Source organism: Callithrix jacchus, chromosome 6 (assembly GCF_049354715.1).
Source record: "Callithrix jacchus isolate 240 chromosome 6, calJac240_pri, whole genome shotgun sequence".
In the NCBI taxonomy this organism is placed as follows: Eukaryota; Metazoa; Chordata; class Mammalia; order Primates; family Cebidae; genus Callithrix; species Callithrix jacchus.
This window is the reverse complement of record NC_133507.1, coordinates 148498876-148511840: the sequence shown is the minus strand read 5'-3', so window position 1 is coordinate 148511840 and position 12965 is coordinate 148498876. Positions and strand designations below refer to the sequence as shown.

General features: G+C 39.8%; 1 protein-coding gene across 5 annotated transcripts in view; it reads right to left on the bottom strand.

Moving 5' to 3' along the window:
- RHBDD1 (rhomboid domain containing 1) overlaps positions 1–12965 on the bottom strand; it is a 166450-nt gene that overhangs the window by 131574 nt on the left and 21911 nt on the right. For all 5 annotated transcript variants that reach the window (XM_078328736.1, XM_002749925.6, XM_054257994.2 and 2 more), the window contains exons 2-3: positions 4475–4998; positions 2558–2690 (exon numbers count right to left, since the gene is read on the bottom strand). In XM_078328736.1, the coding sequence (XP_078184862.1) occupies positions 2558–2690; positions 4475–4907 (566 nt within the window). In that variant the 5' untranslated portion in view covers positions 4908–4998. The remainder of the gene's footprint in view (positions 1–2557; positions 2691–4474; positions 4999–12965) is intronic.

Here is a 12965-nt window from a genome sequence, read left to right as displayed (position 1 = left end):
TCCCACGGTCAGTATGTGAGCCTGGTCCCCTCACATTTAACTGCTATCCTCCAGCATGGTCGCTGAGTGGCTGTCTTACTCTGGTGATGTTCATGATTCTGAGCTTCAGTTTTCTGCCTAGAGAGCCTAAGGTTCAGATGAGAACACGCAGAGGTTCGTAATTTGGCTAGAAGGTAAAACCAGGCAACAGATTCCCCTTCCTCCCATCAACAGAATCTTGGTGGGGGTAGGAGGTGGGAAGAGACAGGAGCCCGGTCTAGGAAGGAGGCACCAGAGATGGCTTGCACATCTCCCTCCTGGGACACCTCTTCAGACACTATCACCTGTCAGGGTCCGAGGACATGAAGGAACATGGAAAGCTGGGTGTGAGGCAGAGCAACCACTGAAGTAAGTATACACAGAGACTGTGAGAAGCAAAAGCACCACATGAATGGGTGAGACTGCTTCACTCTGTGTCAAGTCCATGCCTCTCACACTCCTCACAATGCCCAATAGCTGCCTATTTGGAGTGGCTTTCGTTAATAAAAGTCTGTAACTGGGGAAATTACTAATTCTGTGGCTTTCATAAAACACAGAGGTCTACCAAATGTTTGCTTTGGCAGATTTTTTTTTTCCTCCCAAAGGGTAGCCCATACAGTCCTGCAATAAAGCAAGCTTTGTTCTAAAGATTTACAGTGTTTTCCCAGTGAAAATTCTAATTGACAGCCATCAGGCAAATAACAATGCATGGCAAAGAGAGCTCTAGTTTCAGCCATTCTTCCAAGATCCGTCTCAAAGAAGCACTCACTGCTTAGGTTTCCTGGGCCAGTGTTTAGTGTAGTCTTTATTCGGACACATTATGCTTGGATATTAGAAGTTTATCACTCAAGGCAGTCAAATCTTAAAAATCAAAAGAACTTCAAGTTCAAAGACAAGAAATTTCATTACTTCCCAGGCTCAGAATTACAGGTCCCTCCACAAAGAATATGCATATGACACAAAAATGCAACCATGCCTTTTCCATGTAAGTGGGGGAACCCTAAAAAATGAAATGTATAATAAGCTCTTTAGAAACAGTTGCATAAGGATATTAAATGCACCGTTATTCAATGGATTCATCACAGGATAAAAGTTCAAATAGCAGAGGGAATGATTTTCATATGAATGTTGGGTGTTGCCAGTCACATACAAGAGCCCATCATGAACACAGAGAACCAAGTGACATCAAGCAAGTCAGAGGAGCAGTGAGTGACAAGGTATAGAGAGGGCTGTTCAGATAAGGGACAGACATTACTGGATGCTTTTTCAAAGAAAACTTTGAAGATTTTGTTAGGCTTTCTTCGTGGAACTGTCAAAAGTAGCAATACAATTGTAAATGAGTGGTACTCAGGGGCCACATCACTGCCATTTATAGGCCAGCTGCCAGTGGCTGCCCATGATGGGAAATTAGCATCAAAGAAGGACCTGGAGTTGCCAAGCTGACACACAGCCCAGTGAAAGTACTCTCAAATAAGGTATGACACCCAGCACGGTCACACAAATCAAAACCAAAATAAAAACTGTCTAAAAGGAACAGTAGCAAATAGAAATCTTCCTTCTTTGTGAACCTTCCTGAATCTCTCCCTTTGCCAATGTCCAGTCCCACAGTGAAAATAAGCAAACATTATGCATCTCCAGTTGGACAATACAGATTAAAGAAAGTCAAGCTGGTGAAAGAGATGGAAAAATAACACAACTTATAATTTATCTAAACAAAAAGCAGAGAAAGAAACTTAGCCTCCTTTTTCTAAACAAAAAGCAGAGAAAGGAACCAAAGGAGAAAAGTGCAGCATGAATGGGCAGGAGCCCCAGACAGGAGTCAGGGGTCCTGAATCCTCATGAGGCTGGTGTCTACCACAAACCGTTGGTTGATAAGTTCCTTAACCTTCTGACCTTCCAAGTCCTTCTTGGTAAGGAAAAAAAATTCATCTAAATCAGCATTTCTGAAACTGCACTTCTTCGAGCTCTAGGGTTTTGTGGAAGTGCCTCCTCTAAGGAAGCCACAGCAACACGGAGTAAGATGAAAAGGACCCCATGCGAACGCTCAACCCGGAGACTTCAGGGCCGATCCACTTCACATTCTAAGAGTTAAGTAAAGCCTTTTGTTTAAAAAGTTCTATTACCAAGACAATTGACAGCTAAAATGAATTAAAAACATGAGATCAACATACCTTACAGCTTTTTAATCTTTAGAGTTACGCGGTTTCTATGTGCTTCTTTGGAATATTGCTTTCAGAATTAACTAGCTGATTGGCTGGTTAATATTGATCCTCGAATCTGTATAGCAGGTTCTCCTACTTAAAAAATGAGGAATCTGCAATTCAGTTAAAACAAGTAACCCCAAATTATACAGCCTAATAGTTGACAAGATTCAAACCCAGAAATGTCTGACATTAAAACCATTAAGCTTGATTCTGTCCTAATAGATAAAAAATAAACTTCACCGTGAAAAACAGTTGGCTACCTCATTATTACTGCAATTGTTTTCTCCATGGAACATCAGGTTCTTCAACTGTATTCCCTAAAAGAAAACACTTACCCTGGTGAGCATAAATGAATAGCCACAAGTTCGACCCAGCAAGCAAATCTGTTTGGTACAGGAAAGCCCAAGACGTTGACAAAGCCTCCAGGGCAATAATGGTTGTTAAGAACTTTCAAAGCAAACAAAACTCCTAAAAAAGAATAAAGAACACACAAATATCAACAATCCAAATATGGGAGCATCAACATTTACAAAGAAAGCTAAAGAAAAGTAAAAATGATTATTCGATTACATCCAACTTTGTGCTTTAAAACATACCCTATCCCTCACAACCCTGCATTCAGTAAAAAGAACGTTCAAGGCAGTCATTCCTTTGATGTTTCTAAATACGGAAGTCCATATTGGTGTTCGGTATGCTACTAAATACGTAACACCTAAAATGGGAATAAAATACTAGCAATGGTATTAAATGCCAGTGAATTTTACACTATAAAATAGTTATGCTATATAAATTTTAACTTGATAAAAAATACCAGTAATATGTATTTTTCTAACCTCTATGGAAAATCATGTTGAAGGCAGGGCATATATTCTTTCTTCTCCCATAATTAGATGCATAAGGATACATCTTGGAAGGAAAGGGAAAGGATGTCAGAAAAAGCAGAAGGAAGGATTAGATTTCCTTGTTTCAGAACTACTTCTCTCCTCCCCTTCACAGTCTAATATTTAGAACACCTAATTTAAATCCTGCTGGCAATTTTGGTCCCATAAAATATCTATAAAAAAGAACTAGTGAGGAAGAAGATGAGAGACAACGCAGCACACAGCTAATGTCATTCAGACTGGGTTCAAATCCCAGCTCTATCGCTTCCTAGCTGTGCAGCCTTGTGTAGAAACCTCACTTCTCTGAGTCTTGGTTTCCACAACTATAAAATCAAGGCAATCCCTCAACTATAAAATCAAGACAATTCCTCAACGGGCAGCAGGTGATCAGAAAAAAAAATTGAAGATAAAACAATAAAATCAAATCAAGACAATCCCATCTCCACATGGATGTGCTGCATAAATGAAACAGGTTAGGTTATGCAGAGTGACTATCATGGCTCCTGCAACGTGGCAAGCATGCCAAGGCAGGGTGTGGTGCATTTATTAATGAAGTCAGGAGGCATATGCAGGACAGTTCTACAGGTGGCATTGGGCCTATGTAGTTCTCCCCCTTCTTCCTCGCTTGTAGTTCACAAGAATAACTGTGGAAATGTGCTGGAAATCCAATACCCTGAGATAAAAAGGAGCTGGCTGAAACAGCCTAGTACTCTCCTCGAACAGGATGTCTCAAAGCTTTGCCCAGTGATTCATGTGATTCCCAGGTTTGTACCTGGCTGCCTCTTCGAGGTTCCTTATCTTCATGTAAGGGGCACACACAGTCAAGAGCCCAACAGCCCTGGGCAGCTTTTTGAGCCTAGAAGGATGGGCTTACAATGAAACCTAGGGTCCTGTTGTCCCTTGGTGCCTAACTGTAAATACTAAATCTGCTTCATGTAACTGGTTGCATATGAGTGTGCTCTGTCTCATCGGGTGCAGACAAGTTGGTGAACAGAGAGAGCACACTGAGTCTGCTTCACGGGCACACTCATCTTTTTAGAGAACTCCCTATTGCAAATACGTGTGTGGGTCTTTCTGTGACCCTACCATATGGAGCTGGTACATGTTTCCAATATGACATCTTTTATAAAACCACCTTCCAGCAGGTCCTAGTGTAGACTGTCAAACAGTGAATGACGCAGCGTAATGTAGAATGCAAAAGCTAGTTCCTGCTATGTTCCAGCCTCTTCTCCAAGATGCAAGTCTCAGCAGCCCTTGACCACTCAGAATTCAGTCCTCTCACCAACTAGGGACCCACACTTCATAAAATTACAGCAGCCTCACCTCTCTTGCTTCCTTTATGCAGCAACCTCAAAATTTCATCTCCCTTACCTGAGAACCCTACAGCACAGCTCCTTTTGAAGTCAGGTTCATCCATAAATTCGGCAACAGCAAATTGCAAGAGCAGGTATACCACTCCAGTAAGTATGGAAAATGTGGTGATAACACAGACAAACCATCTACTTCCCAATCTTTTTTCTAGATTTATTCCTTTCCAGAGCATGGATGCCATATTGAAATATAAATGCCAATCATCAGCATGGTGAAAGGGAGAGAGCAGTAATCGCTGCCAGTCGTTTTGCTGGTAACACTTCTCCACGCTAAGGCAGGAGCTATATAGTGACTTCAGAGGATTCAAGAAGAACCAGATGTTGAGGGCCAAAGTTGCTAGGGTGACAGGTGGAATGTTGTTGATCCCAACATGGAAGATTTGAGAAAGAAGCAGAATAAGTCCGGCATTTATTCCTCTTGATCTCCGCTGCATGGCCAGGTATCAGGGAAATGGCTCAGCAACGGGAAAACGCGGTCAGGTGGTCAGGTTTTAGGTATCCGGAGAGATGAACACACAGCTGAACCTAAAACACAAAATACATGTGAAAAACCATCTTTTAAGAATTATCACATTGATAAGACATACTAACTTCAAGATAAACTCCCATGAGGTAAATGCTACTTCTCATTTTAACAGAAATATTTATGTTCAACATCTTCAAGAGTAATATATAAGATGCTGACTGACACCCTTCCTTCATTTTACATTCTAGAATAGAAATTTTATCCCAAATCCCAATGAATCAGTTAATGGACAGGTATGTTTTTCTCTGACAAGCATGTCATGAAATTAACTTGACTTCCTTGTATACAAACATGTAACCTCATGAAAAGCCTATGAAGATTGTGTGCAAGTATTTAATGATTTCTACTCAGAATCCTGGCCGAAATTCTTTACCCTCTCCATTTTTTAAAAAAGAAATATTTGATTTTGATATGTTGGAATGAGCTTGTTCATTAAACATCAACGAGTTTTAAGACACAAGCATACATTACCTTTAATCCCAATTTCCATGCTGCCTCTTCTATCAACTGTCTGAACTCTATTTTCACAACAACTTAAGCTTTTAGATTCCTACAAGCTAAATCCTGGATTGAAACACAGACCTTGTTTTTAAGAAGGCTCACTTTCCACCAAGAAATAAACCAACAGCCACCACACAGTGTTCCAAATGCAGTAAGAGAGAGAACCCAGAGCACAGGCACACAACGCAGCCTGAGGAGGTGATCTGACTGTGGTCTTCAAGGGTGATCTGGGGTTAATGACAATGAGAAGTTCCATGGCTACTAGCCCACTTCTCCACCCTGCTGGACCTGGGCTGGCATCGTGACATGCTTTGGCTAAGAGGATGTGGAGGAAGGTATACTACATGAGCTCCCAGCCTACACTTCAAGATGATCTGTAGGCTTTTCTCTCTTGAAACCATCTCAAGCGACCACATGAACAAGTTTAGGCCAGCCTGCTGGATAATGTAAGAAAGGCACAGACTCCGGTCACCCTGATGGTCCTGGCCACTAGTCAGCTACCGCCCCAGAAGGGAAGCTGTCTAGCTGACCACACATGCATAAGTGAGTCCAGCTGCTCAGTCTAATTTGCTGACCCACAAAACAGTGAGCTAGATAAATGGTACTTGGTTTACGTCACTGAGCTTTGGAGTGGTTTGTTAGGCAGCAATTACTAATACAGGAATTACTACCTTTGGGAGTGCTATGGTTCAGGTGTTTACCCCTACAAAACCTCATGTTGAATTTTTTGTTGTTGTTGTTCTGTCACCTAGGCTGAAGTGCAGTGGCATGATCTTGGCTCACTGCAATGACTACCTCCTGGATTCAAGTGATTCTTGTGCCTCAGACTCCTGAGTAGCTGGGATTACAGGCATGTGCCACCATACTTGGCTAATTTTTGTATTTTTATTAGAGATGTAGTTTCACCATGTTGGTAGGCTGGTCTGGAACTCTTGACCTCAGGTTATCTGTCTGTCTCAGCCTCCCTAAGTGCTGGGATTCTAGGTGTTAGCCACTGCACTGGGCCTCATGTTGAAATCTGATTCTACTATTGAAAATAGAGCCTAATGGGAGGTGTTTGGGTGATGGGGGAGTATCCCTCACAAAAAGATGAATGCCCTCCCTGAGGTCAGGGGTGAGTGAGTTCTCACCCTTATTAGTTCCTGCCAGCACTGGTCGTTAAAAGAGACTGGCACCTCCCCACTTCCTTTCTTCCTCTCTCAGCACATGATCTCTGTACATGCCAGCCCCCCTTTGCCTTCTACTGCCAGTGGAAGTGGCCTGATGCTCCCACCAGATGCTTAATTTTGAACTTTATAGCCCGCAGAACCGTGAGCTAAATAGACCTCTTTTCTTTATAATTTACTCAGATGCAGGTATTTCTTTACAGCAATCCTAAATGGACTCAAACAGGGAGGGACTGGTTTATGCTCATGAAAAGAAGCTAGTAATGGAAGAGATCAGGCAGAGACACAGACTAAAGATGCAAGAGATTAAAAAAAAAGAATCAATGCTTGGAGGGAAGAGTCTTTTCCTCTTAACAGAAAAAAAATTAGGCATATCTGTGGATATTAAATAGATTGGGGCAAAATGTCAAAAAAAGTTCTCATCTAATGGTTCTGTTTTCTCTGTGGAGATTACTTGGCCCCCAACCAAACAGGTAACTCACTCCTATACCCCAAGGATTCTAACTTGGACTGCACACTGGACAATGCATGAGCTTTAAAGTGAAAAGGGGGCAGGATTCTCTAATTTTCTAATTCTGTGACCTAGAGAAAATCACTTAAAACTTTCTGAACTTCAATTTCTTTGCTTTAAATTAAGAATCATTAAACCTTCTTCCCAGGATTACTGTAACATGATTGGAATAAAACAGGTAGAATAAATAGTAGCTACTACTTACATTTCTATAAAGTAAACTCACTTATGTGAGAATCCATTCCTTTGCAAATGGTAACATCCTAAAAGACTCAAATGTACTCCTATGCCCCCATATGGATTATTATCAACATCATACCACAGCAATGCCCAGAAAAAAGTTACGCATATGTATATATATGTGTGTATGCATACACATACACACACACGCACACAATTAGCTATATATACACACATGCATGCACACACATATTATTGGTACAACTCCTTGTATCAGCACAACCCATGCTTCTATATTTTTATTATTGTAGCTCTGAGGAATTCTTATGAGCTAGAAAATTTAATGAAATTTAAACTAAAATGCTCCCATAACTTTGGATAAATGTTATTTACCCAAACACCTCCCATTAGGCTCTATTTCCAATACTGGAAATCAGATTTCAACATGAGGCCAGGCGCAGTGGCTCACACCTGTAATCCCAGCACTTTGGGAGGCTGAGGCAGAGAGATCACCTGACGTCAGGAGTTCGAGACCAGCCTAACCAACATGGTGAAACCCGGTCTCTACTAACATTTATATTTTTCACATTAGAACTCAAGTCAATGTTCAACTCTCTACCTACTGTGACTTTTTTGCAATTCTCCTAAATTTATCAATATGTGTGCACGCATGTGTGTGTGCACACACATAAATATGTATATTATACCTATCAAACATTATTACCTTTCATAGGAACAATGAAAAAACTGGCCTTGATCACTGATCAATAAATCATCCACTTAAAAGAAATCACAAAATAAACCATTTAATACCATTGCCAACAGTGTCTTATGACACTGGGCTCTACGCAGCAGAAATTCAAAACTAATTACATCTTTGCTTCGGAAAAAGCTGCCCCTCAATTAGAATCGTTAGTGATGAAGAGTATAGATAAAAGAACAGAATTTCCAGTCTTACTTCACACTGTGTCCCAGGTTGTGATCACACTTTCCTAAGTTACTTCTGGCCAAATGCAAAGGTGTCTTTCTGTCTGGATCCCTTCGCATTTCCCAGCTCTTCCCTGTTGACTGCTCCTGCTTCCAGAGGACGCCTTGCTCTCCTGAGGGACTCCTTCCAATCCATTTCTCTGCTGTTCACTTCTGCCTATCCCTATTCTCTCCTGCACACACTCAAGGGCTTCCACTTTCATGATTTTTATAATTCTTTTTATCAGGATGATTTCCACATTTCTATTTTTCAGCTTTGATTTCTCAGCAGTTTTCAGGGATATAAGCTTAGAGGAAAATATAGTCTGCCTGATGTTTTGCTTTCTGAAAACTGAATTATCCTTTCTTATAGGATGATGGTTCAGACATTCCTCCTTTCACTCATCTATCTGATAAATATTTACCAAGTGTCATTTCACTCATCTATTCCATAAATATTTACCAAGTAAGTGCACTGGAGGTACAGCAAATAACAAAACACTAATATTCCCAGCCCCTAAATAGCCTACTTCTATTTGATGAAGGAAATACAAACACTGTCCACAGGAAATCAAAAGAGAAGTAAAATTGTGTGGCTTGATTTCTCAATGAATGCATACTTAATGTGAAAGGAGATATAACCATAGCCAATGCGATAAGTGCATATCTTTGGGGCTCAACCTTTGTAAACAAAGGCCACTTAGCGTGCCAGTGTAGGCAGAACATATGTTTTGAGTTTTAAGTAGCAAAGACAAATCAGTCCTAGTTCGTAACAACTGTAGAGCAGTTTCCTTTCTAATCAGTTACCAAGTCAGCCATCCAAGGTGAGGGATGCAGCCTGTGACAAGACAACTTAAAAAATCCAACTGATTCATGTCAAGATCAAATCTGTAACCTGACCACGTGGCCCAGGGAGGCACAGTTCTAGGAACACCAAGGAAGAAACACCACAATAAGAGAGCACTGACTATAAAATGAATATTGTGTATGTCTTGCCCATCAGATAATACCCACAGACATTTTTAGAGTGCTGCACTATCTGGAAGACCACAGAGGCATCATCAATTATAGCAACTTATCTGTGAACTGAAGAACTGTAAAATCTCTTGGGTTTTGGAAGTGGTTTATGACTTTTTTTTTTTTTTTTTGAGATGGAGTTTCACTCTTGTTACCCAGGCTGGAGTGCAATGGCGTGATCTCGGCTCACCGCAACCTCCACCTCCTGGGTTCAGGCAATTCTCCTGCCTCAGCCTCCCGAGTAGCTGGGATTACAGGCACGCACCACCATGCCCAGCTAATTTTTTGTATTTTTAGTAGAGACGGGGTTTCACCATGTTGACCAGGATGGTCTCGATCTCTTGACCTCGTGATCCACCCACCTCGGCCTCCCAAAGTGCTGGGATCACAGGCGTGAGCCACCGCGCCCGGCCCGGAAGTGATTTATGTATTCTATCTTGTATCCAGACCACAAGCCAGTTACCAGAGTTTAAGAAAGTGCGGTCCCTGTGCTCCCTTACCTTACAAACATACCCTCCCATCAGACTCAACACGCCCCAAACTGAACACTGAACTGTCCCTTCCAAATCAGCTCCTCCTCTCATGCTCACCACCTCAGGATACGGGATCTCCATCTATCTAGTTGCTCAAGTCAAAGTCGTAAGTCATAGAAAGATCCTTGACATGTCCTTCGACCTTAACCTTCTCACCCTGCTACCCCCCAAATCCTATCCATCAAATTTTATTAATTCTTCTAAATAGTTTTTATCAATCTACTTCTTTCTAGCTCTAGAGCCACTACTCTAGTCTGGGTCACCATCGTAACTTGCCTGATTACTATAAAATCCAACCAACTAAATTCCCTGCTTCTCCTCTGATACCCACTAACTATTTCCACCACTGCTTAGAGTAATCTTGTATAAAACTGAAGTTGGACTCCCCAGAAGTAAGCCTTTGATGGCTTGCCATCACAGCAAGAATAAGTCCAAACTCTTTCCCATAACTGTATGTTTATATCACCAGTTCCCCTGCCCACCACTATGGTCTCATCTCAACCTGGTCTCTGCATCAGTCACTATGGTTCAGTAGAATGGGCCTCCCATATCAGTAGCTCCAGGATTACAGTATAAATGGCTGAGGGCAGGAATAACCTTATCCATTTTGATCACCAACAATACCTAGAGCCACCATAGGATCACCACGAATACACAGTGACTGGCATATGGTCCATACTTAAGTAAATGTACTCATCCCTGGGTATCCATGGAAGATTGGTTCCAGGAGCTCCATCCAACACATACCAAAATCAATGGATGCTCAAGTCCCTTATATAAAACATATAAACTATGCACACCCTCCCATATACTTCAGATAATCTCTAGGTAACTTATAATATCTAATACAATGTAAACTCTATTCAAGTAGTTGTTTTATTGTATTGTTATGTAATAATGACAAGAAAAAAAACTGTACATGTTCAGTACCAATGCAATCATCCATTTCCCACCCCTCCGCTCCCAAATATTTTCAATGTGTAGTTGGTTGAATTCATGGATACGGAGGGCCAACTGTATTTCTCAAGTGACCCAAGAATAGTATATTTTTAATGTATCTACATTATATGATAAACAAAACTGATTAAGAAGGTCTGAATACCTATGATATGTTAATCTTTAAGTATTTTTCCTGCAACTGTAACAACTTTTCCCATAGCACTATATATATTATTCCACTTAGCATTTTTAGGTCCATAACAGTATTTATAACGTTAATCTCAACATTATAGAAATAAATCTCTTATTCATTTAAAAATGTATTGATAAGTTGCTTTGCCAGAACTATTTGACAAAAAATTGCATTTTAATTATGTAATAATATAGACTAGACAGTACTATATCAAGGCTGTGGCAGAGAGAAATGGAAGATTTCTTGAAATATTGATAAGAAAATTAGCCATATTTACTTTTAATGAGAAATTAAAAATTTAACAGGTATGTTATAAGAAAGACTAAGCTGCCAGAACAAACAAAAGAAACTGAATTCATAACTTGGGAAACCAATGTGTCTCAAGGGGTATAGAAAGGAGTAAAAAGGGAAAAGAAACTAATTACAGTGATTTTCAATTCTACTTACAAAGCAGAAAATATTTCATCATTATCATTTACTAAGGCAGTATATATCTCAATTTCCAGATTTAAATGTTCAATAAGAATTGAGACCATTAAATTGCAAGAATATATGCCAGTTATAAATTCTATTCCCAATTTGGTGTCTGCTACCAACCAAATTAATTTCACAAGAAAGACAGGAACTACAAAGTTTTAATAGAAGTAATCAAATGCTGTTCAGAAGACTGAGACTTGCATATTACTAAAAGTATAACAAAGTCCAAAATTATCCACTAAAACATTTTTAAATTGTATGGTTTTTTCCCTTTAAGATTCAAGAAGTCTGTCACTATATAATTGTGATAGATTAATGCTGTGTCATGAGCACTACTTTCATGCCATTGATAAGTTTCATTTAACAGTTTCAAATATTTGAAGTATATACTCTAATAAATAAGGGAAAATTTAGGTTTGTTCAAGCCATTTGGCAAGTATTTACCAGAGACCTCTTATCACTCAGACTCTGTACTTTGCTAATACCTGATCCTCCAGATGCTTAATCCATTTATGCCAGAGGTTGCAAAATTTTTTTGTGAAAAATCAGACGTTGGCGATCACCTTGAACAAGATATAAATAACTCCTACAAGCTTAATGTTCCAATAATGGAACACTAGGCATAAAAGGGATTTAGTATTCATATTTAAAAAGCTGAAATATAACTCACATATCATAAAAGTCAATCTTAAATAATACAATTCAATGTTTTTTTAGTATATTCACAAGGTTGTGCATATCTAATTCTAGAATTTTCATGACTTCAAAAAGACCCAATACCCATTAGCAGTCAGTCACTCCCCACCTAGTGCCTGGAAACAATTAATCTAGTCATACTTTCTGTCCCATGAATTTGCCTATTCTGGACATTTCATAAAAATGAAGTCACACAATATGTAGCCCTTTGTATTTGGCTTCTTCCCCTTAACATAATGCTTTCATAGTTCATCCATGTTGTAGCAAGTATTGATTCTTTCTTTTTACGGTCAAATAATATTGCATTGTGTGAACATACCATGTTTTGTTCATCCATTCATCAGCTGATGGGCATTTCAGTTGTTTTCCCTTTCTGGCTATAATAAATAATGCTGCTATAAACATTCATGTACAATTGTTTTTAATTCAAGTTATAGGGTACATGTGCAGATCTTGCAGGATTGTTACGTAGGTATGCACATGCCATGGTGGTTTGCTGCCTCCATTCCCCCCATCACCTACATTAGGTATTTCTCCTAATGTTATGGCATGTACAATTTTTTATGAAGATATGTTTTCAGTTCTCTGGGGTATATACCTAAGAGTGAAATTTCTGGTTCACACAGTGACTCTACGTTTAACTTTCTGAGTAAATGCCAAATTGTTTTACAAATTTCTACACTCCCTTCAGCAGTGTAGAAGGGTTCCAGTTTCACCACATCCTCAACAATACTTGTACTTATCCATCTTTTTTACTGCTGCCATCCTGGTGGATGTGAAGTAATAC